Here is a 26741-nt window from a genome sequence, read left to right as displayed (position 1 = left end):
ATTCTAAAAGCCTTCAGCCCAGAAATCTAACCAAAAATGCTGAGACTCTGGGATCCAAATATGAATTCTATTTGGAACATTTGCCAGGTTCCCTCATTTAATGAAATGGGACTTAATCATAATAATAAAGTTAGTGAAAATGAAATTGGGGTGGAGAGTTACAAACTATTGTCTTTAGGAAACCCTAGATTACATGTATTAAACGCATGCAGCCAACATTTTAAAAGTTCAGAGAAAAAGTTTCTATACAATATTTTAGTTTCTTTTTATATTGAAACAGTCGATTTATAATGTGTTAGTTTCAGGTGTACGGAAAAGTGACTTTATAAAAATGTTAAAACAGTCAATAGAAAAATTTGACACTATTACACTTTTACCCATAATTTTTAGTACTAGCTAATACAGTAATAGTTTCCAGAAGACAAATTATTCAATTAAATATTAAAGGAGATGCAATTAGACATTTCCCAAGTGTGATTTTTTAAAATTCAGGTAGGCAACAAGTATTTACTGAGGCTATAAGGCATAATGGTTAAGAGTATGGACTGAAGAACCTGACTGCCTGGATTAGAATTCTTGCTCTATACTTAATATTCAACCCTATGACCCTCTGGTTAAGTCACGAAAACTTACTGTGTCTCACAATTAAAATGAGGATAGTAACGCTACCAACCTCATAGGCTTGTAACGAAGAATAAATGAGTTAACACTTCAAGCGAACAATGACACAACAAACTGCTTTGTACTTACCAGTATAAAGTATTACTATGATGACAACTACGATGACAAAGCTAATACCACCACCAGAGTGCTGAGAATGAGGTGATAAACTGAAATACCTGCTCTCATGGGGCTCTTCTACTTACAAAACAAAATCAGGTCCACTGAGTTATACAGTTAGTAAAATTTTAGCTTACCTTTGTAATGCCAAGAACAACATCTATGGATGTAACAAAAGGATTCGATGAACCAGTTAATTCACATCCAACCACCTCTGGTAAAGTAAGAGAAACTGGCAGGCCAAGCATAACTGCTTCTGTTTCAATGCCTCCAACCCCTAATGTAATAAACACAGGTATATGAGTATGGCACCTTTAAAGATAAGTTATCTTTTCAATATCTAAATCTCTAGTGTCTCACGAGTTTGTCTTAACACAGTACCTTACACATTGCTATAATGCTAGCATTGTAGATATGAAACTCAAGTCCTCTCAAAAGAATGACTTCACTCACAAGACTGAAAAAATTTTACTTTTACCATTATTTTAAATTCAGAAAACACTTAGTATCTACAATGCTAGGTACTGTACTATGCTCAAGATACAGATATGAACAGAACCCAGCCCCCGTCAACCTCAAGACACTAAAAGCCAACAATTTAAAAACCTGTAAAAGAGTAACTGTGCTCTGAAAGAGCACAAAGCCATGAGGTGTGAGAGCACAGCCTACTCAGGGAAATCAACAAGCCTTTAAGATGTGTTTGGGTAAATGGCTAGGGGCACCATGTTGCCAAGGACCCTATAAAAAACACGAAGAAATTTGGATTTATAAATAAGGCCAGGAAAAGCCACTTGAAGGACTTTCAACAAAGGAGTAACCACACTGCCTTCACAGACATCATCATCATTGGAAAAGCTGAAGTGTCTGTCGCTCAGTCCTGTCCAGCTCTTTGCAGCCCCTTGGACTGTAGCCCACGAGGCTCCTCTGGCCATGGAATTCTCTAGGCAAGGATACTGGAGTGGGTTGCCATTCCTTTCTCCAGGGGATCTTACCAACCATCATCACTAATCACTCCACAAATGGTAGTGCTGTGCTGGTCACAGTGCACTTTTCTTTTCATAAATTCTCTCTTACGCCACACTGTCCACAAACACTTGAATTTAATTTTTGTTGTTAACTGTTACAGGTGAAAAAACAGCCTCAAATAGGCTATAAAGACCCTGCTATTTACGTTCTTTTATAATGTTCCTGACATCCTCTCTCAAAAGAATTAAATGTATTTAGTCATTTACTTACCCCACCCCAGAATCCCCAAACCATTCACCATGGTTATATGAGAATCTGTGCCAACAACACTGTCTGGGAAGAGGAGGTCCTTCTCTTCAAAAACCACTCTCGACAAATACTCTAAGTTTACTTGATGAGCCGTTCCGGTTCCAGGAGGGATTACAGCCACATTCTTAAAAACTCTTGAACTCCACTATATTTTATTCAAATTTAAGAAATCAACTGTTAGCATATATCTGAATTCAGTTCACAATTAACATATAAATATTGACATGGAAAATATTTTACCAATTTCATTATGGTCAAAGTTTACAATACATAAAAGCAAATATGCAGATACTAAACCTACATGTATTCATTTTGCAGATTATTCAAACAAAGTCAAAGAATAATGTTCTAACAGTCCAGATAAACAGTAGCTTTCAACTATGTTCCAAGGATTCTCAGGGAGAGAAAAAGGGGAAGGCTCAAGTAGAAGACTCTGCAGGTTCACCTGAATTAGAGCCACTGTTTTTAATATTTTATTATATACTAGGGTTTCTGATTAAGATTTTATTTGAAGGAAAAAAGTAAAAAAGGGTTCTACTGATAATATTTAAAAATTTCTGGTCTAAAGATATAAAAAATTGTACCTTTCAATATTTTATAAACTTCTATTAAAAAATTTCCCCAAATCATTTATACCTTGAAAAATTGAAGCCTCTCTCGATTTCTGCCAAATTCTACTTCTTGATTTTTTAATACTGTTTCAGGTCTAAACAGAAAAAAAAACTGGCATTAAATGTATGTATTATAGAAAAGAGCTGTCTTTGTTTCTAAGTCTTCATTCTTATGTACTTACATACAAACACGTTTTTAAAAGTCTAGGAATAGTAATTTACTAGACTTTTCAGAATCATTATTTTCAACAATGAAGTTCTGCTTTAAATAAAATCAGAAAGCTATTGCAAGGACTTAATATTTAAGCCATGTCCACACCAGTGTCCCAAACTGTACTTCATATGCATTGCTGTGTTTGACTAAAATATTAAAAGTAGCATGGTAAGTTTTGTTGGATTTTCTAGTGCAAGGAAAAAGCAGAGTAGCTACTTTAATGAATATACAATAAGCACGTATGTTTCCACCCACTTGACGCTTATGCCACTTTTACTAGGAGATGATTATCGATTATCACTACGCGGCAGTGACAAACAACATCATTTTATAAGCTTAAAAAGAGTTTTGGGAAAAATCTTGTATTCACCCCATCCCAAATGAAAGGGTCGACTTTATGTAAAGTTGCAGTTTAGTTTACATAGATTATATTTTATATAAATTATTTAAACTAAGAGATAAAAACAATTCACTGCCAAGCAGTAAACATACTGCCATTTTTAGGAAGCTATTTTTATCTAATGGATATTAAAAAAAAAAAAAATGATTTCTAACAGCTTTAAGTTGTTTATTTCATCTGCCAGCTGGTGATTTAAGTGTTGACTAGAATATCAATATAACCTAAATTATACATGTCCTCTAGGGTCCAGATAATTATAGTTGTTTAATTGTCAACTTTTTTAAAAACAAAGATTAATAATTCATTGCTGAGTGATCATCTGAGCACATCTTAATGAGATTTTTCTTAGGACCTCAGGGAACAAAGCTTTCTAGAGTCACTCCAATTATTTTTTTTACCTTTCCATAGTACATGAAAGCTACAAAGCACCATACAAACATTTATTAGCTCATAACCTGACTCCAAATTAAGCAGTGATTTCAAGTGCCAGATGTATGCTCTGAACTCTCTACCCCGCCATTTTCTGTCTATAATTAATACTTCATTGATGCATTAAAGCACGTGAAAAGAGTTACTATTTTCATATAGCCAGAGACAATATCCAGTCTTAATATTTTGCAATTTAGAGTCAAAATTAAACAGAAATGTTATACCAGATTGGATTTTTAGAAATAAAAACATACCACCTTAGGGCTTCATACCATTTATAAAAAGATAACCAAGAAAAATCCATGATTTTTTGAATCATACATTTTCCTTTTCAGAAAATTAATTTCTAAACAAGAGACATCAATTTCAAAAGTTCAACAGTCCCTAAAAACCAGGACAATTAGGTAAGAGGAATAGAGTACTTACATAGAACTGACATAGCAAAGGACCCACAGATTATACTCAATTCTTAGGAAGAGCACCTGAGGTCACTTACAACCCAAGGTTTTATAACAATACTGAGCACAAAACAGAGACCCACCTAGAACTTGAAAGAGCTAGTTTAGGGACAAGTGACTTAAATGTTACTATTTGGCACTTATGATGAAATATGTGTTCATAATATCCTTAACCTATACATTAAATTTGCTAAATTTTTTAAACCTGAAAAAGTCTAAGTTATCTTTAACTAACCTTTAAAAGATCTGACAGTATAATAACAATGGGACAAACATAACTCTCTTTAAGACTTTAGAAACTGTATAGTATATGAAAACACATCACACAGCTTTTATTACTTTGAAAAAATTACATAGTAGGAAATTTAACGAACTCTTAAGGATAGGATTCTTTTCCAGGCTGGTTTACTACTTTCCATGGTACGATTTAGGAAACTGCTTATCTAAAACAGCTCATTAAGTCTGTGACATGTGATAATGATAATATTCTTAAAACAGAGAATAAGAAATCTCCTAGAAGGAAAATAAAGCTAAAAATATAAGTAGGGATTTCTACAAAAGAAATGTGAATGAATAATGAGCATGTGAATGAATGGTATAAATTCACTAAAATAACAAACTCAGCTCAAGATATTTCTCTGCCTACATTAGTTATAAAATTAAATATATTTTTAGAAAATTCTTAAAGTTTTCTTCTGAAGAAACAGAAAGATTACGGTATTTGGAGACTACAATTTTAATTATCTTTGCTTCTTTCAATACAACAGGAAGCACAATGAATATGAAGGCAATGTAACTGGAATTAGGAGAAGGAAAACTGAAAAATAACTTGGCACTAACAAATATTTTAAAAAACATCTCATACTCAGGCACTGGTTGCAAATGAAAAGGACATAGGATGGGTGTGTTTTCAATCTGCGAAGAAAATTTTCCTGAGTTTCGGCCTAGTTCTCCAGAATCACACGATCCTCGGCAGGTAGCCTGGCCTCTGCAGGGAAGCTTCTTAGGCTGCACTCTAAGTGGAGAGAGCTTTCCTGCTTTCTGTAGGTCACCACCTCCAGGATTTGGAGCATTCTGTATTGCACTATCATTCCAAAAAAAAGAGACAAAATAAAACCATTTAAAAGCGAAAGAAATTCAGTGCTTCAAAAAGCATACACCAGCAATGCTATCTGGAAGTAACAACTGAATGTTAATTCAAAGGTTAAAGTACCATTTAAATCAGGTTTCAAAAGCAAATCTCAGATTACAAAAAGAAGGAGGGGAGTTAATTTATGATGATTAAAAAAATAATTCTAAGTGCCCATTAAAATCATTTTCCTACAGTAACTTTTGGCAAGTAGCGAAATTGATCTTTTCCCCCATCTAACAACTTAAAAGACGCTCAGAGCTAGAGTTTAACCTATAGCAAAAGTTTTAATAAACTTTCTTATTCCATTACTCCAGGGAAACTAAATAAACTGGTGCATGAAAACATAATCATTTCGCTAGTTTGACTTTGATCAAAAGGATCATTTAAATATAAGAAAATTTATTTCAGTGGAAGGAAAATACAACTGTAGTAAGCTCAGTGTTTCCAATCACCAATTTAATATAATTAAAGACATCCATGGCTCATATCTTTAGAGTCTCTCTGGAAGGGAAATTAAAAATCAAAAAGGAAATGAAGGCTTTATTCAGATACCCACTCTGAAAAGCAGGTTCCAGGCTTATACATTTCTATAAAAATGGCAGCAAAATATACAAAGAAGAAAATCACTTTTAACTCAGACTTAGTTAAACATAAATTTCACTGATACATCAATTTTCACCAGTTTTTCTTTTTGTATATTAGTCAGCACTAAATGTTGCAAACTTTACTCTGGCACAAATTATCTCTATTCCCTTTCCTCTATACCATATACTCCTAGTGGACTGGCTGGCAGTCAATTTGCATGTCTGTTTTTATAAATATCTGTATTAAAGTACCATTTGTTGAAGTCAATTTGCAAGGAATGGTCAACCGTGAGATCTGTCGGACAGGCAGGATGGACTTTCTTAGGGTCACCTCCAAGAGTTTTCACTGCCTCCCTCATAGCAGCAAAATCCACCATTGCCGGTATTCCACTAAAAAATAAAGAACAATTAACTTCTAAGTCTTCTTTTATATATGCTCAAGTAACCAATATGCATTTATTCATTTTTAAATTTAAAAAGTATCCTTTTAGTTTGCATTCATGTGTGATAATGTATCCAAAGTTATATGTAGCCTAGTTTAATGAGAATATTAAATACTATCTGAGAACTTGAGTGCTAAAAGGTAATGTGCCAAGGATAATACAACAGATGATTCTTAGAGACATAAGGGAACTTCAAGGAAACTGCTGGTGGAGTCCTTTCTCTTGTCATGAATTTTAAGATATCCCACCCCTTTTCCCCAGCTCCAGCCCCTTCACTCCCAGTGCCTTGTCTCCAAAGTTATTCACTGAACATAGGAATCTACAGATAGATCTGTATCTGCATACATATCTCCAGCCAACTATATAACAAGCGTTTACCAAATGACTTCGAGGTGCTAAACACCAATGGTACAAGGCTAAATAAATAAGGGAGAGTAACTGTTCTCAAGGAATTTGTAGGAAAGATACAGTAGCAATTACAGAGGAGTACCGTAAGTACTACAGTAGCAGCACACACAGAGAAGTAGCATACTAACCAGATTCGGCCAGTGGGTGAAGAAGATGTTCTTATTTGTCTAGCTAACTCCTACGCCTCCTTCAAAACTCAGCTAATGTTTAAGTCTTCCAATAAATAATCCTTGGACACCTAAATTAGGCAAAGTCCTTCAAGCTATGGTAAAGACTTCTGACTTTATTCTAAGTGTGTGGAGAATGGAGGAATGATATGACCTTTATCAACATTTTTTAGCCAAGTCACTTCATCTACTGCGAAAAGATAAAACTATCCATTCCAAGTGTAGAAGCAGGGATACCTGTTCAGAGACTATTATAGTCATAGTCCAGGTAAGTGAGAATGGGGTTAGAATCAGAACAACGGAGGTGGAGATGGTAAAAAGCATTTGGATTCAGGATGTGTACTTCAAAGGCAGAGCTCACAGAACCTACTGATAGACTGGATTATGTATGAAGGAAAGAGAGGAAGCAAGGTTAACTTCTAGATTTTTGCTCTAAACAGCATCATTCACTATGATAGAAAAAACTTGAAAAGAAGTAAATGAGAGGGCTGGGCAATGACATTTAGGATATATTAAGTCTGAGCAGCCTATTGGGATGACAAGTAGGCAGTTAGGTAGAAGTAGTTTTTAAAATAAATGGCTACAGGAAAACAAGCGTCTGATTTTTTTTAAAAACTTTTTATTTAGCATTGGAATATAGCTGATTAGCAATGGAGTGAACAGTGAAGGGATGTGTGTGTGTGTGTGTGTGTGTGTGTGTGTCCATTCTCCCCCAAATTTCCCTCATCCAGCTTACACATAACATTGGGCAGAGTTCCATGTGCGATACAGTAGGTCCTTATTGATTATGCATCTCAAATATGGCAGTGTGCACATGTCCATCCCAAACTCACTATCTCTTCCCCTTAGCAACTATAAGTTTGTTCTCTAAGTCTGCTGAGTCTGCTTCTAAGTTCATTTGTATCCTTTCTTTTTAGAGTCCACTTATAAGGGATGTCATGATATTTCTCCTGCTCTGTCTGACTTACTTCACAAGTATGACAAACTGCTTTAGTTTAGAAAAGGTAAATTTTAAAATTTATAAACTAATCTTCCCAATTAAGAGACATCTGGGAGTATGATTCTAGAAAGAAAACACTCTAAAAATTCATCATGAAAAATAATCCTACTACTCACGTAAAATCTTGAAGAAGAACACGGGCAGGGAAAAAGGGCACTTCAACATTGCTTTGTTTGGTTTTCCAGTCTAAAATGTTCATAACATCTTCCTTTTTCATTAAAAAGCCATCACAATTTCGCACAGCAGCTTCCAAGAGGACCCGTATTGAGTAAGGCAGAACATCTGATTCAAGAGAAAATATTACTATTAATAAAGGAATAATCAACTACATATTGTAAAAATTATAATAGCAAAATGTCAGATAAAGACACAGATGTATTTTTTCTCAATTTAAAAAATTTTAGTCAATAAGAAATAAGGATTTGCTATAAAGCACAGGGAATTATATTCAATATCATATAATATATCATATGATATATTCAATATCATATTCAATATTAATATCATATATGATATTGAATTATATTCAATATCATTATATTCAATATCAATGGAATATAATCTGAAACATATATATAATTGAATCACTCTGTGTATACCTGAAACCAACAAAATACTGGAAATCAACTATACTTCAATACAAAAAAATTTTTTAGTCCAGTAAACAGGAAGTGAGACACCATTCTTGTTAATATGAGGCTTTCTATAAATTTGACTTCCCTGTATGTGAGCTGAGGCCCTGAAAAAGCAGAGGTAAAGCCTTCACCTATACTTTAATAAAATAACTGAAAAATTAATTAAAGAAAAAATCTTTACACAAGAGCTGCACTGACTTGGGCATATAAGATTGACAAATACTTAATTCAGGAAAGACACAGAAAAACTGAAAAGCACAGATTAGAATAAATACAATAATGAACACATTCCAATTATGTTAAAGAATGGTTAGTTTGTAATAAATTTAAAAGAATCTTCATCAAAAATAGTTAAGGTTTAAATATAAATCAGGGTGCTTAAGAGAGCATAATTCACTTCATGAAAACTGTTGTTTAACTCTTGATTACTAGTTTAAGGATACTATAAAGAAATAAATTTCAATATTTAAAAAATATTTTATCATATTAAATTCTCACACCAAATTTTGCCACATGAAAGTATTTCCTTAGGACTGAAAGATTGAATCAGTATGAAATTAAGGAATTATGCTAAGTCACGGTAACCCACACAATAGATTACTATGCAGCTGTTTAAAGGAATGATAATCTCTAAATGCTAAGAAGTGATCTCCAGACTATATCATTAAGAGAAAATTAATGCAAAACCATGTTTATAATATATACCTTTACAGTAAGAATAAAAAAGAAAGTATAAGAATATTATATTAAATATAAAATTAAAAATTATATAATTTTAAATGTATTATATATCATTTAAAATATTATATATTAAAATATAATAAAGTATACCCCTCCCCAGAAAGAACAATGAAAAGATAAACTAAAAAACCCAGTATATATTCCACACAATATTTTGGTTCCATCTACCTAGCGGGACATATACTAAGGGCAAAAAGATCCACAAAGAAAACAAATTATATTCAGTCATTAATATTGATATCTGCAATTTTGAAATTCTCATATATATGAGAAGAAAGTAAAAAGTTACTTTCTTTTTACCACTGTTACTATGGTTGGGAACCAAGATTTAAGAGTAATGACACAAGTGTAAAATCAGAGTAGCTAAGTTAAAAAAAAAGAAAAAACCTTACATTTAAATTTGTATCATCAGTACAAATTCATGATTTTTTCTTTAAAAAGAACATATGTGCTGCTTACCTCTGATCAATGAGGTAATGCCTAAAATGCCTAAAATGATGACAATCCAATAGTAATGAAAAGCTAAAAAAAAAAAAGAAAAGAAAAGCTAGCAACTCAACCTGCTGTTTCTAAATACTGTTTCCCATTAAAAAAAAGAAAAAAAAAAAAAAGAGTTCCTTGCAGAAATGATTGGTTCCATACTTGGGAAAGGACATGCACGAATGAGCCTGGAACATTTGGTGTCAGAAACCAAAGAAGTTATCAAAAACTAACAGGGACACTAATGGGTCAATATGAGCAATAAAATGAGTAATGACTGTAATACATTAAAATATATCAAATATAAAAAGAGCCCTTAGTTCATAATGACTCTTTTGCTACAGAGCATACTCTGAAAACTGACAAAGAGGGGAAAATAAATCATTAATCCCATCTTTCCTGATTTCAAGTAACAAAATAGTTAAGAAGAGAAAGTTTCTTGTAATAGAAGAATTATAGCTAATAAATGTAGAAGGGCAGTGATATAATTAGAAAAATCACCAATGTGAAGCATCTAACGAAATAGTAGATCTATACAAGGATCGTAAGTGGATGATAAAATCATGAGGTGATATATGAATGGAGAACTTATAACGGATGGATCAAGCTGAGAACAATTACACCCAACTCAGCATCACCAAAAGTAGGACATTATAGATGTTAAATGCCTCTTGATTTAACAAGAAATATAAGCCCAACTATGAAATGTTCTTTGCAAAAATAATACAAACATAAATAAACCTGAATCTAATCAAACATCCAGTTGCCAAGAAACATGGGAGACAGTATGACAATAAAATGAAACCATGAAGAAGCAATCAAATCTACAATGTAGTACATTCTACAGAACAAAGAACCTTTTTTTCCAACATAAAAATGGCATGGAAAAAGGAAAGAGAATGAATACTTTGATTAAAAGAGATTTAAGAAACACAAAGACCAAGTACTATCTGTGGATCCTATTTGGATACTGTGTGAATAAACCAACATTTATATACTTCTTATATAAATATATAGGAATATATTTATACAGTTATAAAAGAATATATTTATACCAGGGAATTCACATTAAACCAGAGAAATGTGAATATGGACTGGATTTTAGAGCATAGTAAAGAATTACTGTTAATTTTGTTAGTTACAAGTCCTTTTGTACATCAGAGATATATACTGGAGTATGTTTACAGATTTTAAAAAATGGTGGAATATTTGAAACAAAAGATTGACAAATGTTGATAACTGACTGACAAACACATGGTGGGTTATTATACTATTTTCTCCCTACTTTTATGCTTGAAAATTTTAACACACATACATTAAAGCATAATAAAATTGAAAGTAAAGAGCATAAAGGACTACATAATCAGAAATACTAAATTCAAAGCTATCTCCAATTTGCTATCTCCAATAGGTATGACTTTTAGAAAGTGACTCAAATTGATGCATTTTCTCATTTAAAATGGGAATGCCAGCTACACAGCAGATGTGAAGAATACCTTACTTCATCATCTCTCTAGTACATGTAAAACCCTCAAACAAACATATGACAAATAGTAAGTACTTAACAAATATTCATTGCCATTCTTAGCTCAATCAAAAATAATGAAGCCCCCCGAAACCAAGAGGAATTACAGAGGGGACATTTTTACAACAGAACATTTGGAAATAACAAGTAAAATATTATCACAGAAGCCAACACACAAAATTAACTTTGGTTAATTATTCTGGAAAAATAATCTCCTCAGGCATCTTTTTCGTTTCAAGTATCTTCATAAAAAGCATTTGTCAGATTACTAACAAAATATAGTAAAATAAACACCAGTAATTATCTCCACTCTCTCCTGAAATCCACTAGAGTTAACAGTAAAGAAAGTTATAAACCCACAAGAACAAAGAAACAGAAGCAAAGCTAACAAAATTTTGGAAGATAGTCCTTAATTGACTGGTAATGGACTGGGCAGAACAGAAAAACCTGAAACTAAATGCCCACAAAAGGAAAAGGCAATCAGAAACAAAGTCTAGGAATCAGGATAGCCTGCAGTAAAAGAGGAATGTGAAAAACTAGAAGGCAATGTAACAATGCCTTCAAACTCCCAAGTGAAAATAACTTTCAGCCTAGAAATCTGCAAATAGGTAAACTATCAATTATTTAGGCAAGGTCTCTGTAGAGCACAGGAAACCCTGCTCACTGTTATATGGCAGCCTGGACGGGAGGGAAATCTGGGGGAGAATGGATACATGTCTACGTACAGCTGAGTCCCTTTGCTGTCCACCTGAAATTATCACAACATTGTTAATCAGCTACACGTATTCCAATACAAAATAAAAAGTTTTAAAAAAGAAAAAAAGCCAAGCAGTGAGAAATTAAAAAACAAAAATTAGTCAAGTTCTCAAAAACGTACTTCTCAGGCACCCTTTTGTAGGAAGCTATCAGGATATGGTATATAAAATAAGGAAGTGGAGAATAAAAAATCATGAATTCTAGGAAACAGTCTAACATAGGAAAGAGCAGAGACTCTTCCAGGGCAACACTGTAAGTAAGCCACAGAGCGGTCAGCCTCAAATGCAGCAGAAAACGAAGTACAGATGGTATGCTGCCAAGAGATGGGGAAAAAAATTAACTGATAGATTACTTGGTTATACCAGGAGTTTAGTTCTTCTGGAGAGCATGAAGATGAATTCTTGATAAGGATACAGAAAACTAAGCAAACAAAAAAGGACAATCATTAATTCCAGAAAAAAAATATACAAAGTTGTAGGAGAAACAAGATGCAATCATCATTTACTACATGGACTGGTTGAGAATATTTATAGTTATAAGTACTGAATATTGTTTTAACCAAAATTATAACTATATTAGGAAGAGGTACAAGGTATATATGCAGAAGAAAAGTGCCAAATTCTCATTTTCCACAGTAAAAAGTTAGTAAAGTCTAAAACTGAGAGATCAAGAAACAGCTGTATAAGCAAGGGTATTTAATAATATGGAGGAAATTATTAAAGGAAATGACCAAAAGAATTAAAAATAGTATTCTCTGCAGAATAAAAATTTGGGGCAGAGCTACTCTTTTGGTTATAATTTTAGTGGTCTTATTGTTTTTTTAACTCTACCATTTGAAAACTAGTATTAAATTAAAAAGCAATTAAAATAAAGAGTGTGCTAAAAGCGGACATTTTGTCATTAAGGAGTACTAACTTGCAGATCTGTCTAATTTCATGGTAACTACTAGAGGCCCACAGCAAGGAAAGGTGCAAACGAACACCTTCCCCCACAAACAAAACATTTCTTATTTCTCTCTGCAGTCGCCAGCCTCCGAGATGATACCAGCCCTCGTCACCTCTCAGCACTCATGCTCACACACTACACTGAAAATCAGCTGCTCGTGTTACCAAGAGTAAGGCAGAGAGGACAGAGGGTTTTTCTTTCTTTCTTGCATTGAAGTACAGTTGATTTACAATGTTGATTAGTTTCTGGTGTACAGCAAAATGACTCAGATTCATACACACATAATTATGGTTTATTGTAAAATACTGAATCTAGTTACCTATGCTATACAGTAGCTCCCTGTTGTTTATTTATTTTATAAATAGCAGTATATATCTGCTAATATTAAACTCCTAATTTATCCCTCCCCCACCCCCTTCCCCACTGGTAACCTTAACTTTGTTTCCTATGTCTGAGAGTTTATTTTTGTTTTGTAAATAAGTTCATTTGTATCATTCTTTTAGATTTCACATATAAGTGATAACATACTGTATCTGTCTTTCTCTGTCTGACTCACCTCCCTTAGTATATATGATAACCGCTAGGTTCATGACAGTGCATGACTTCTAATGCTAGGTTACAAGTATTTCAGCATCGGCCTTCTCTCAGATGGTTCACTCTGGGAGAAACTGGCAGCCTGTTAGAAGGACAATCAAGCAGCACTGAGGAGAGGCTCATGTGGAATAAAACTGAGGCCTCTGTGCCAACAGCAAGCCCGAACTGCCAGTCATATTGAACGGGCCACATTAAAAGCGGATCCTCTAGCCCATCAGGCCTTTAGATAACTGCTGCCCCAACTAACACCTAGCTGTAACCTCATGAGAGATCCTGAGCCAGAACTATTCAACTAAGCCATTTTTGAATTCCTGACCCACAGAAACTGTGAGATGTTTACTTAATGTTTTAACCACAAAGCCTTTTGGTTTAAAATATATTATGCAGTAACAGAAAACCAATACAATTTTCTTCTTCAACTTCTTAGACAGTAACATCTATAGTTATTCATTTAAGATCTACTATGGAGTATGTATCAAGGTGCTTTATCTACATTACTTCATTTAATCCTTAAAGTATATCTATAGGTGGATACTCCAGAGCCCCAACAGCAAGAGTAGCTACCTCGGCTTCTTCCTACTTTACACATAAGCCTAGATACCTCTGGATTTATCCCTTTCCCAATTAAGTAGGCAGCTGTGGACCTCCTCCTACTAAATGCCAACTTTCTATCGGAACTCTGTTTGCAATTCCCAGTTACACGTTAGGACTCATTTGAGATGAGTCAACAATTTTCTCACCTTTCCTCTCCTTTTCTATCCTTCAACTGGATTTTTCCCATCAGCATTTCAAGTTCCTAGTTCCAGTTTCACACAAACTTGTGTACACAAGTACACACATACAGTTTCCAAGAACTGCTTTCTTCAAACTCTCAACCAAGTTTTTTGAGTCCCTCATATTCCCAATGTCCACTTTTCTACGCATTTCAACTTACACTTCTATACTTCAGCCCAGAACAATCTGATTTCTTAAAATATCAATGAAAGAGTTCTAACTAGAATTCCAATATCCTCTCTACAATATTCAACAGAGCTAACAATCTCCTCCTCCTTGAAACATTCTTTTTCTCCTGGCTTTCACAATACCATTCTCCATGTCTCCTATCTCACATTTCTGCACCACTTGCAAGCAGAAGCAATGACTGGCTTTGTTCCAGACTGTCTTTAAAAAGATGTAATATAATGACTAGCCTTGGGAGATAAAGACAGTGTCTCTTATCGGAGCAAAGGGCAGGCATGCTACCGTCCGTTGTAACAGATGTGGGCTCGCCAAGTCAGACTTCCTCTTCTTTAACACAACCTCGTGTGCAGGTTTCACCTGACCCTCTTCAGCAAACGCTGGTACCAAGCACCCGGCTCTGCTGTGGGTGATAACGATCCGTTGTCTCTGAGCCAACAGCTTTGTGTCTTCTGCCAGCATTTATGAAACTGTCAGTGTCAAAATTTTCACTCCCTTACAGTTCTTAACATCTTCTGGCAGCCCTCTTTTGGTTTCCTGGCGACTTCTACTCCTTTGTTGTTGTTAAGTCACCAAGTCACGTCCAACTCTTTGCGACCCCATGGACCCCATGCCAGGACTCCTCTGTCCACTCTCTCTCAGAGTTTGCTCAGATTCATGTCCACTGAGTCAGTGATGCTACCTAATCGCCTTATCCCCTGACGTCCCCTTCTCCTTTGGCCTTCAATCTTTCCTTTCCCTGACCTTCAAATGTAGGAGGTCTTCAGCGTTCACATCTAGGTTCACTTCTTTCCTCACTCCACACTGTCTCCTCTCAGGAGTGTCAACTGATCCTGTGGCTTCAACACACTCTCGCCACACAGTAATAAGAAAATATTCTTCTGCAGTCCAGGTCTGTCTCCTGAGCTCCAGAACCATGCCTCACAAACATCTTCACTTGAATGCTGATATGTTCCCAAGCTCACTAGTACCTAAACTGAACTCAGTGATCTTCCCTCTGCTCTGTCCCATATCACTATCATCTCCTGTGTTCCACAGCACAGTAAACAGCACCACCATCCACCCATACACTTATGCCAAAGCATCCAGGCATCATCCTTAAATTATTTGCTTTTTCCACCATTCTGACATATGTGCCAAAGGTTCAAAAACAATGGTGGATAAATCTGCTGGGGCCTTAGCAGGACTCAGAGCAATGGCACCAAACTGTACTTGTACTCATTGTATTGTTCACTTTCATGCAAAATACCAGGTTCACTTAAGAATGTCATTGATGAAGCAGAAAAAGTATTAATTGTATTAAATCTCAATCGCTGAGGTCAAGTCTCAGTATTCTGTGACAACAATGAAGTGCATAAAAGCATTTCTGCTCAAAACCAAAGTACAATAGTTGCTTGAGGGATAAACACTTGTGTGACTGAATTACAAGCTAAACTAGCCAGTTTTCCCAAAGAACAATATTTTTACTTGAAACAACAACTGACAAACTCTGGTTATTCAAACATGGATATCTGGCAGATATTTTTTCAAAAATGAATGAAGTAAGCCTGTCTGTTTCTTATCTAGTCCCATTAATGTCTACTCATTGTGTGCACTGAAGATCTTTGAGAAATAAAGTTTCACTGAGTTATACAGATCTCTCAAATGCGGACACACTTTATTATACTGTATATAAAAAATGCAGACATGCACTTTATTAGTATCGCCACAGCCCCCCTTTAACACGGGCGCCAAGAGCCCCCAGGCCGCTGTGCACGCTGAAAGACTCCTGCCCGCGCCAGTACCTGGATGAAGAAACTTCACACAGAAGAGCCTCTGCCCTGCCACACGGCCTGCACTTTCCCTGCAAGCTGCCTGGAGGGTCACACAATGAGCAGCTGCTGCTTCTGCAAGCCCCCATGCGCCGTGACTCTGAAGGACTCTTGCCCCTCCAGCATCTGTTGTCTCCATACACATCCACACCGCCGGATGCGGCCTGCCCAGTCCCCTGCCTGAACTCCAGGATGGCCTACTGCTTGTGCAGCAACTCCAGACCAGCTCCAGCCTGACCAAACCAGCAAACATCTCTGCTATCTAACGAGTTAAACCACAACTTCTCCAGTGATCTCTGACTCCCTTCCAATCTGTTGTTCCTTGGGTATTCTCTGTCAGCCTTATAGTAACATATAATACAGCATTTCCTTACATCTGTTACTCTTGTATCCCAGTTAATAATTATTTATGTTAAATTTCCCTTTCCATTACTAAACTGTGTGCTTCCTTAAGCACAAAGATACCATCTTAGCCATCTTTCACTTGCCAGGAACATGTCAGTACTCCATGTTAACTGAATGAATTAAACAGGGTTGTTGAGAGATACATGCACCAAGCAAAAAACTGGGCTGGATTAATGCCACCTCTTCTAACTAGGAATTTCTAGAATCCTACCAATCTGGAAAGCTTATCCTTTAAGGACAGGTAATCTAAAAGACACCTGGGGAACCAGAACAAGCTTATGACTTAAACTGAAAAAGTACAATGTATTATCATACTTCTGAAACGAACTGATAACAATAGATATCCTTTTGATCAATTACTCAGTAGAAGATCTAAGAGGTGGTTCAGCCTTTTAAAAAAAAAAGATGCTGAGGCCTGCTGTTTTACATGGGAGGCAGCTGATGAAAAGCGTTTCCAGGACTGCAGATCTTACCACTCAAGGTTAAGTGGCTGCTATCAAGATTAGGCAATATAACACATCTCTCAGTGCCGGGCTCAAAAACTGTTGGCCTACAGATATGTTTTGTTTTACAGAGTTTTAACACTTTAAAGTTCAACTGCCAACACTGAAATATTAGAGATTTTTTTTTTAACAGGAAAACTCAAATTTCTGGCTCCTTAAGACAAAGGGAAAATTTTATAACTCCAATCTCACATTTTTGCTGGAACTGAGTAGCATTTACTCCTTTATACAGGGCATCTGCTCTCCAGTTTAACACAATTACAGCCAGAGCCACTTCGCTTGTATGTGGTGCCTCTACAGTCCTGTAAGCACGAGCATATGAGCATACAACCCCCAGCACAGCAGTTTTACACACACAGGCTTCGGAATCACAGGTCTCTGTTCAAATTTCTCCTCCACCATTTATTATGTAATACTTAGGAGTGGTACCTTGGCCAAGTGATAATAACAGAACTTACCTTAGAGTGAATATAGTAAATAATAAACACTAACTAGCACTTTATTAATGCCATTAAATTGGGAAACAGAATGGTATTGGGGGTGGGGGGTCGGATCCTGGTCTGAAATCAGAAGATGTAAGTCTGAGACTAAATCTTCTCACTTAGAAGATATGAGATCTTAGGCAAATTATTCAGATTTTTAGTCTAATTTTCTTTATCTGCATAAAACTATCTTCCCTGCCAACCACAAAGCAATGTAGTGAAGACAGATAATGTAAAAGGCTTTGTTATTTCTCAAAAGTGATCATTACAGGTTTAAACAGTAGATGGAGAAATTACCCATACAAGATACCAGTAGTAACAACAGGCTTTAGGTAAACTAAATATGAAAGAGTAATACACTGAAGACTGAAGCAAGGGGAAATCACTCAAACACTCAAGGCCTGCCTAAAGCCTAATGGAGGGTATTTTTGGAGTCCAGACTCAGAGAGCAAAGGGACTGGTAAGAACCTGCTAGAGTAGCTTTAGGGTTAACCTAAAATCCCTGTTCAAGGCTAGGAGCCTGGAGAAAAGATTCAGAAACTGTTTTAGAAGGCCCTGTAACCCCAGATCTAAGAAGTGGTTCAACAACAGTGATTTTGCAACAGGATTAGCTCACCCCCATGTCTCATTAGTCAAGGTATTGTTTCTCTCTCCCTAACCAGTACCAGGCTGGATGGGATTGATTTCCAATAAACAACTCTGACCTTTGCTGTTGTTTTAATTTTTCTATGGAGCACCTAAGAAGATGGAAAGAGAAAACAGATTCCTGCTTCTTTAAGATTTTTCTTGGCACTCACTGACAAAAGGTAGAGAAAACCAGACAAACAGTATCTATTATTGACAAAGGTACAAGCACACTCACTCTTCTCCCATCCAAGTACTAACCAGGCCCGACCCTGCTTAGCTTCCGAGATCAGACGAGATCGGGCGCGTTCAGGGTGGTATGGCCGTAGACCACACTCACTCTTCTCATCTGCTCCTGGTAAGCATGTGATCTTGCACTATCTGCTAAGGTAACCGGCGGACTTCATGGTGCCTGTCCAAACCGCCAGCCATGGAACGGAGAGCGCTCAGTGTCCCGTTACCTCCCTGGCTACAGCACCGAAGCAGGAGCCAACCCCTTGGCAGGTCAATGACCGTGGCCTCGTGGAAAAAATACACTAGGACAATGAGATTCCTCTCTCAGGAATCTGCAGTCAGGACACAGACTGAACCAGAAGGTTGTTAAGCACTAGGCTAGAGACAGAGGCTGCCATTTGTGGCCGTGTATGAACGTGGTAAGCAGAGGCGGCTTGTAGGCAGTGAAGTGGAAGGAGCAGAAGAGTGGAGAGGGGTCAGGAATTGGAAGCACTGAGAGGAAAACTAAAGAGCTCTCTTAATTCCGAGCCCACTGCCCATTTTCTTGAGATACAGCCAACCGTCATTGCTTGGGAGCTCTGTAATATCAAAATAAATCTTTCTTCACTTGAGCTAGTGGGTGTCTGTTCTCTGCTACCAAAAGACCCAATCTAGAACAGGAACTATCTACAAAAGCACAGTTAAAACCAACAGACCAATTAAAAAAAAACAAAAAACCCAACAGACCACTGGACAAAATGTAGAAGGTTAGTGAATGCATGGTTATAGATGGAATAGAATCACATTAGGTAAAGGTAATCCTTAGAAAGTTATGCCTTGTGTATAAACATTATAAGCAAACTATTTCATTGCTTACCTAACTTACTGCCCTTTCCAGAGTCCATGGAAGAGACAAGATTAGAAAACAAGGACTTGTGCTCCTGTCAGTAAGATAATAGACCAGCAACAGATGTCTGATTTGCCCAGTCAAACTACAGGTTAACTGTAGGTTAAAACAATAGGTGAAAAAGTCATCTAGAGATATAGTCGTAGCGGGCTGGTAAGCCCAGCATAACACAGAGAGAGGGCTGGCAGTGGCAATACTGTTACACAATACCAGTAAGTAAAGTGGGCTATAGAGAGAAGGCTGGAGAGCAGACATTCAAAAAGAAACAAGGATAAAGAGAACAGGCAATCTCCACATGACAGAAAGAACAGCCTCTGGCTTAGAAATTCTAGTTCCCAAGAGGCCTGACTGAGCTTTCTTCCTTTGCCATTGGATGTCTGGAAATTGCAATAGCATCTTCCTTCTTGAATGCTGAGTTAAGTGAGTTTTTGTTCCTTATACTGACTGAAGGGCAAAGACTGGAAGAGACAGTACATATACAGTAAAAGTGAAAAAGAAAAGTACTTGATGGAGATGGAGGAAACAATAATTTCAATCCAATAATTCTATATAATGAGCTGGCATCAAAACTTAACTACCTCACAGACAGCTTTATTTATAAATAGGGAAAAGATGGTAACAACTTCAATATTCAAAGGTCTGCTAACTAAACCATGAGGTTTTCATATAGGCAATGCTGTGCAGCCGTGAGAAGCTGTAGAAAAGTGTATATATCCCTTTCTACTCAAAACTCACAATCCCTGGTTCAGAAACCACACAGATTCAGACAGCAATGGATACTTGTATTCAATGACAGAGAAAGATGTTCATGATATATTAAATTAAAAAAGGTTACAAAACAATATACACTGTATTTTTGTTAAAGGAGTACATTTACATATATCTGTATATGCACATAAAAATGAAACTGTCTCTACACTGCTTATAATGTTTCTGTCTGTGATTTTCAATCCCAACCTAACTTCTTATAATCAATAAAAGCTCTCCTAAAAAATTAAATGCAGATTTTCTTTTGGAGAGTGTAAGGTAGGATTTGGAAAACCAAGTCCTAGCTCCATTACAGAATTGAGCAGTACTATGGTTAAAAAGCAAGCAATTAGTAAGGAAAAAATAAAGATGAATGAGATAATATGAGACAAAGAAGGCAGCCTGAGGCTTTATACTGGCCTGAAATCCCTCTTGCCCATAACAGCCACTCGCTAAAATATGTTTCACTAGAGCCAGGCCAGTGTCTTCACTGCCCTCCTCCTTACTCATTTTCATTTATGTCTTCCATTATGCTTGCCAGTCATTCTAAATCCCCCAAGTGTTAACTGGCCTCTGTAATCCCTCTGCCATTCCAAGCAACAGTGATTTCTCTCTTCCCGGCAACCAGGTACATTTTCAAATTCAGAGATCTACTTAAGAGAATCGCTCAAAATTTCTAAGGTTGTAGTCAGTGCACTCGAGTGCCAGGTAAATAGCTCCAGATGGTTAAAACAGCATTTTGCCGCTAGTCAGATTATATAAGTTTAAAATGTGATCAATACGCATGACATGTCTACTACTGTAAGGATTGTTGTTTAGTCTCCAAGTTGTGTCCGACTCGTTTGCAACCCCGTTTGCTAGTCCTGGCAGGAGTGGCCTGCCAGGCTCCTCTGACAATGGGATTTTCAACACAAGCATACTGAAGTGTGTTGCCATTTCCTTCTAATGGTGATCTTCCCAACCCAGGGATCCAACCTGAATCTCTTGCTCTGGCAGGCAGATTCTTTACCACTGAGCCACCCAGGGAAGCCCTTCCATAAGGATCCCTTGAGTATAAACTAGAGAAGCAAAAAGATAAAATGGCAATAAAAAAGCAAAAATCAAATAATTTGTGTTGTATTCTATCTAAGAACAGACTCAATAAAAGAAAGCATTGTTAGTGAGTCAGATAGCCTAAGCTAGTTCACTCAGCACCCACTCCCAACCACTTTTCCCTTGTCTTTCTCTACTGCAAAAGTCAGAAAACGAAATCTTTCAGGCTTTAAAGTTGAGTGGTGAGAAAATTTTGGCCAAGGAGATAAGCTCCTGGGGAGGGGTTTTCTTCCTGTTTTGCCCTTCCAGCTGCTTATAATATGTACATAATGCCTGGAGATACAACAGCTATTTGCAACCCCCAAAATGAAAACAAAACAGAAAAAAAGGGAAAAGCCTAAGTCCCTGCTGATGTTGGTGCTATAGAGTCCCAGTATGTCCACACCCAGACTTCTTGTTAGATGAGAAAAATAAACTCCTATTTGTTAGAATCACTGGAGGATTTTGGTCCTTGCAGCTGCAGGCATTCCTGATACAGTTAGCAGGGAGTTTAGAAGAGTGTTTTAGACTACCTTTTCTCCCCAACACATAAGAGAGCCAGAACGCTTTCCCTTCATTAAGTTACTCATTACAACCATGATTCTCAGCCTTGTAGGTATCCGAACGTGGGAAGCAGAGAAGACAGTGGTCGGCAACCATGGTGATCACCAAAGTGAAAGTGAAGTTGCTCAGTTGTGTCCGACTCTTAGCGATCCCATGGGACAGCAGCCTACCAGGCTCCTCCGTCCATGGGATTGTCCAGGCAAGAGTACTGGAGTGGGTTGCCATTGCCTTCTCCTGGTGATCACCAAAGCAATGTCTCTTAAGCACAGGTCTGGGAGGCCATTCAGTTTGGTCCCTCCAGAAAAATCCAACATGGATTTTTCTGTTTTTCTACTCAAGTTTCTCCTTTCTTTCAAAATCAATTCTTCCAAATTTTATTCCCCATTAAACAGTCATTAAGAAATTATTTAGGTAACTATTCAATAAACCTTTCACAGTAACCATTCTATTAAAAAAAAACAAAAAAAAATCTTAACCCTAGAGAAATAAAACCCAAATTTCTGTTTTAAAGGCATTTATATATACAAGCATTCTATTATTATATTTATCATGGTTATAAAAACCCTGGTACTCTGGAATTCAATTATGTACAGATGCCCACAACAGCTTATTTTCCAGAGATAATATAGCTCTTACACTATTAATCACTCTCTCAACGCATTTCATAGTTCTTTTGATTTCCTGCATTTGGGAAATACAGGCTATTTTCAAGTAGGCACATTTCCACAAATTATCCATAGAAAGAACTTATACTCAAAACTAAAAAACATCCCCACATATGTTCTTTTACTTTACTAATCTCTAAAATATGGGTTAAGAAATTTCCAGGCCAGAATCACTAGGTATTTGAGATAAGTCAAAGTCACTCAGTCATGTCCGACTCTTTTTGACCCCATGGACTATAGTCCGTGGAATTCTCCAGACCAGAATACTGGAGTGGGTAGCCTTTTCCTTCTCCAGGGGATCTTCCCAACCCAGAGATCGAACCCAGGTCTCCCACATTGCAGGTGGATTCTTTACCAGCTGAACCACAAGGGAAGCCCAGATATTTGAGATAAGTACAGTGGGAATAAAAAGATCTTTCTTGTATATAATCAACTTAGCTGTTCCCTTTTCAAAATTAATACAAGTTCCTCATTAGTGAAGAGATAAAATAAATGTGAATGAACAACACATGGCACTAAGAAAAGATCAACCTCTCAAAACACATCACAGCAACTAAATATGCAAAGTAAAAGATTTTGGTGAAATGTTTATTTTTAAATGGCTACCTAATTCGAAGACAGGCATCTTCTCCAAAATACACTCTAAGATATCTAAATCTTCTCACACTACACAAGAAAATACTGCTAGTCTAGAACATTTACCCCATTAAAACCTACAGAAAAATCAAAAGCAATCTTCTTAACCAACACAAGAGGGAAAAAACAAAAAATCCCAAGGTTAAAGAAAACCTCCTTCCAAAACTACAACAGATTTGGCATTTCTCTTTTCACTGAAAAGTCAGAAAAGAATAATCTAAATTACTCTTTCAAACAGGTCTTCCCTTTAGTGGCCTGGTTGAGAAAGCTACTCAGTTGTCAATAAAGTCAAGGCTTCATCCAATACTACGGGGTTCTGCCAATTTCACTCTTCTGAGGCTTCAGTGAAAGGTTTGATTTGGATCAGGAGCCTGCAAAGGGCTGCCAAGAGGGCTGGTGCACAAGCCTGGGCAAACCATGCCCTGGTCAACAACTCAAATCAGTGGGCCCTATTGATGATTCCTAATCAAAGGACAGTAGATAAAGAACTGCTGGGACTGTTCACTTGAAAAATTAAAATATACATTTAATAGCTCTAGAATATCATCAGTCAAGTTTTTATTGTTTTTAAAAATGTATTAGTAGTTTCTTTAGGGAAAAAAATAAACCAACCATTACAAAACTAACTTAAGATATGAAAATAAGAAGCTACGGTATGGGCTTACATCCTCCTCTCACGAAAGTTTTCCCAATGTTAGAGATACGTGTAGGTGTGCCTACTATGACACGGTGAGAATAAACTTAAAATTTCTCCAACTCAGCTAAACAAATGCATTTTTATTATTAGCAGCTAAATAAACCCAAGAAAATGTAAGCATCATTACCATACTTGGTGCCTCCAAGTCTAGGAACATTGAAGAACTTCTTATGTGAACTGTCATTTAATGTTTCAATAAGGTACTCAAAGGCATATCCTGGAAAGAAAAAAAAGAAAAAAAACTTTCATTATGCACTGTTACAAAGTGCCTTATTCAAAGTGAAAACACCTAGAAACCAGATTTGTCCAACAGAATTTTCTCCAATGGCACAAATGTTCTGTATTTGAGCTGTTCAATAAGATAGTCATTAGACGCATGGGGCCACTGACCACTTAAAATGTGGTTACAGGGACTGAGAAATCCTTTCAAATTTTATATAAGTAATTTAAATAGTCACATGTGCCTAGTGTCCACTGTACTGGACAGTACAACTCTAAACCATGACTCTCAAATAAAAACTGGTAAAATAATGAACTGAAATGCGGTAATAAAGAATACCTAGAAAGGGACAATAAGAATGATTTAAATGATGTATAGACACGTTTGTGAAGACAAGTCCTGAAAACTGCATAAATACAAACAGGGCAAATTGAGAACAGCATAATTATGTTAGAACCGATTTTTAAAAAAACAATCAAAAGATAGACGTTTACACAGCATTCAATAACATGAACAAAATCAAAACCAAACCAAACAACTTATCAGATAAGACCTTAATAGGCCTTAAGCCTAAAGGTAAAAGTGAACAACAAATTATCTGGGTAAAACAGATTTTCCCTAAAAGACCCGTCTTTCTGGTTTTGCACGAATTGAAGCTTAACTACGAAGACCCAGGGGTCTCATTTGAATGTGCCCCTGCTTCTAAGGTTCTTGGGGGAAGTGGAAGTAACCTTGAGGTTACAGAACCTTGAGATCTTTTGTGCAGACTCACTGCGGTGGGTGGGCAGGACCCCCAACACTGTTAGGACCTTGGTCTGAAATGAGATGCGATAAGCACAGCCCACTTTCTAAGAGTACATAACGTTTTTCTTTTTCTGCTGAGGGGGAAGCGAGGAAGGTGGATGGTGGGGGAGGAGACCCAGCTCTGCAATAAATGGTCAGAGAACCGGCTGACCAGTGTTCGGCCTTGACCACCCCCCACTATGCTACTAGAGGCAAAGAGAGAGGGAGGGGCTCGAGTCTGGACAGCGGAATAAACAACTAGCTGCGTGAGACCCCAGCGATGAGACACTGGCCCCCATCCTCATCTCTTACAAATGGGGGCGGCGGGGGGGAGGGGGTAGAGAGAAGAAGATGGTGGGCCTTTCCTCGACCCTGGTGCCACTAAGGAATATCGGGAAGCCCTGGCAGCCAACAGCGGCGCCAACAAGCTGAGGCCGCCAAGGGTCAAAGCCAGCGGCGGAGTAGACGTCCCCGGCGGGGTCACGCTGAGGGGCGAGGGCTGCGAGGCCGGGCTCTCGCGGCCTAGGCGCAGAGAGTGCGGCCCAACAGGCAGGCCCCTGGGGAGCAGGACCTGAGCCCGGAGGGCCCCAGCGCCGGCCAAGCGACTCCAGGCGACAGAAGCAAAGAACTCGGAGCCCGGGTAGCGCGCGTCTCCATTGCCAGATGCAGTTGGCGGACTGAAACTAACCTGCACTTGGGGCGTCCATCGCCGGAGACCATATTATCCCTGCGGGGAGGGGGCCCGCGGGGGAAGAAGGGGGAGGCCGGGCGGGGAAGAGGGGGAGGAAGGCAGGCGGACCGGCAAGGGAGGAAGGAAAAGATCAGTCTCGCGCAAACACCGCGAGAGCCGCAGAGCCGGCCCCAGGTCTCAGCTCGCGGGATTTGCCTCCCAACTCTCGCGAGATCCTCGGACGTGGAAACAAAGAAAGAGAAGGGGGCGGTGCAAGGCGGAAGGCTATTCTTTGCGCAGTCGCTTCTGTTCTCCAGAGTTGGGGCGAAAGGCAGGGGAGGCGGTGGGGTAGGCGTCACTGGCTTTGCCCTCTTCAAGATCCGTTACATAGTTGTAGCCTCAAGTGTCCAATTGAGGTTGTGAGGTTCAGCGGTGTATGGGCTTCTACAGGGTATCCGGTGGAGTGTATGTGTGGAGGAGCAGGAAGGTCGGAATTGGAACTCCTACGAAAAACAAGGAGAACCGCTTTCTCCTGAAGATAAAGCTTTAGGTTAAACTTGTCACATGTGTAGCTTGTAGTTCTCTGGAGAGCGTGGTAGGACTGATAGGCACGTAGGAAGCGCTCAACTAATTGTTGAGTGAGTTTTCCTTACACTCTTGTAGCTTCAATCTCTCCCATTCTACTGACTTCTTCCTAGCTGCTCTTACATGCTTAAGTCTCCAACCTTCTTCTGCCTCAGCTCCTCACGTCCCTAGTTCTTGTCTTATCTGGTCTTATCTCCCGTTGGCAGCCAACTTTACAGAAAGAGCTGTTTGTGCTTGCCCTTCCCCTCCCACTCCTGATCCCTCTCCAATCTGCCTTTCACCCCGTAGAAATACCTCTGGCCAAAGTCAGCCAGAACTCCATTTGCTAATCTCACGTTTCTCAATCTTTACTTGACCTCTCCCCTTGAGAAATATTCTTCCATCAGCTTTTGTGATCTCAGACGCCTGTTCTTAGTGTTATTTTTTTCTTCCTATCATTTAAGGGTGCTCTAGCTCAGCCTCCTCTGCAGGCCCCTTCTTCTCTGCCCAGCCATTAAATGTCGGGGGTATTAAATATACCCCAGAGCTCTGGCCTTGGATTGATACCTCTTCTCACCGTCTTCCCTAGCACATCCCACCTTCTCCTTTGACTTCAGTGATTGTATACTGTTGCTTCCCTGTCTA

General features: G+C 37.8%; 1 protein-coding gene across 1 annotated transcript in view; it reads right to left on the bottom strand.

Moving 5' to 3' along the window:
* The window catches only part of IREB2 (iron responsive element binding protein 2), a 49326-nt gene extending 23621 nt beyond the window's left edge, over positions 1-25705 (bottom strand). The window contains exons 1-8 of the mRNA XM_043921680.1: positions 25551-25705; positions 23987-24076; positions 8018-8183; positions 6136-6273; positions 5033-5251; positions 2692-2761; positions 2017-2200; positions 918-1057 (exon numbers count right to left, since the gene is read on the bottom strand). Coding sequence (XP_043777615.1) covers positions 918-1057; positions 2017-2200; positions 2692-2761; positions 5033-5251; positions 6136-6273; positions 8018-8183; positions 23987-24076; positions 25551-25569 — 1026 coding nt within the window. The 5' untranslated portion in view covers positions 25570-25705. The remainder of the gene's footprint in view (positions 1-917; positions 1058-2016; positions 2201-2691; positions 2762-5032; positions 5252-6135; positions 6274-8017; positions 8184-23986; positions 24077-25550) is intronic.
* Between the last annotated feature and the right edge of the window lie 1036 nt (positions 25706-26741).

This window comes from Cervus elaphus, chromosome 13 (genome assembly GCF_910594005.1).
Source record: "Cervus elaphus chromosome 13, mCerEla1.1, whole genome shotgun sequence".
In the NCBI taxonomy this organism is placed as follows: domain Eukaryota; kingdom Metazoa; phylum Chordata; class Mammalia; order Artiodactyla; family Cervidae; genus Cervus; species Cervus elaphus.
Note: the sequence above shows the minus strand (reverse complement) of the source record. Positions and strands in the feature narration are given on the sequence as shown.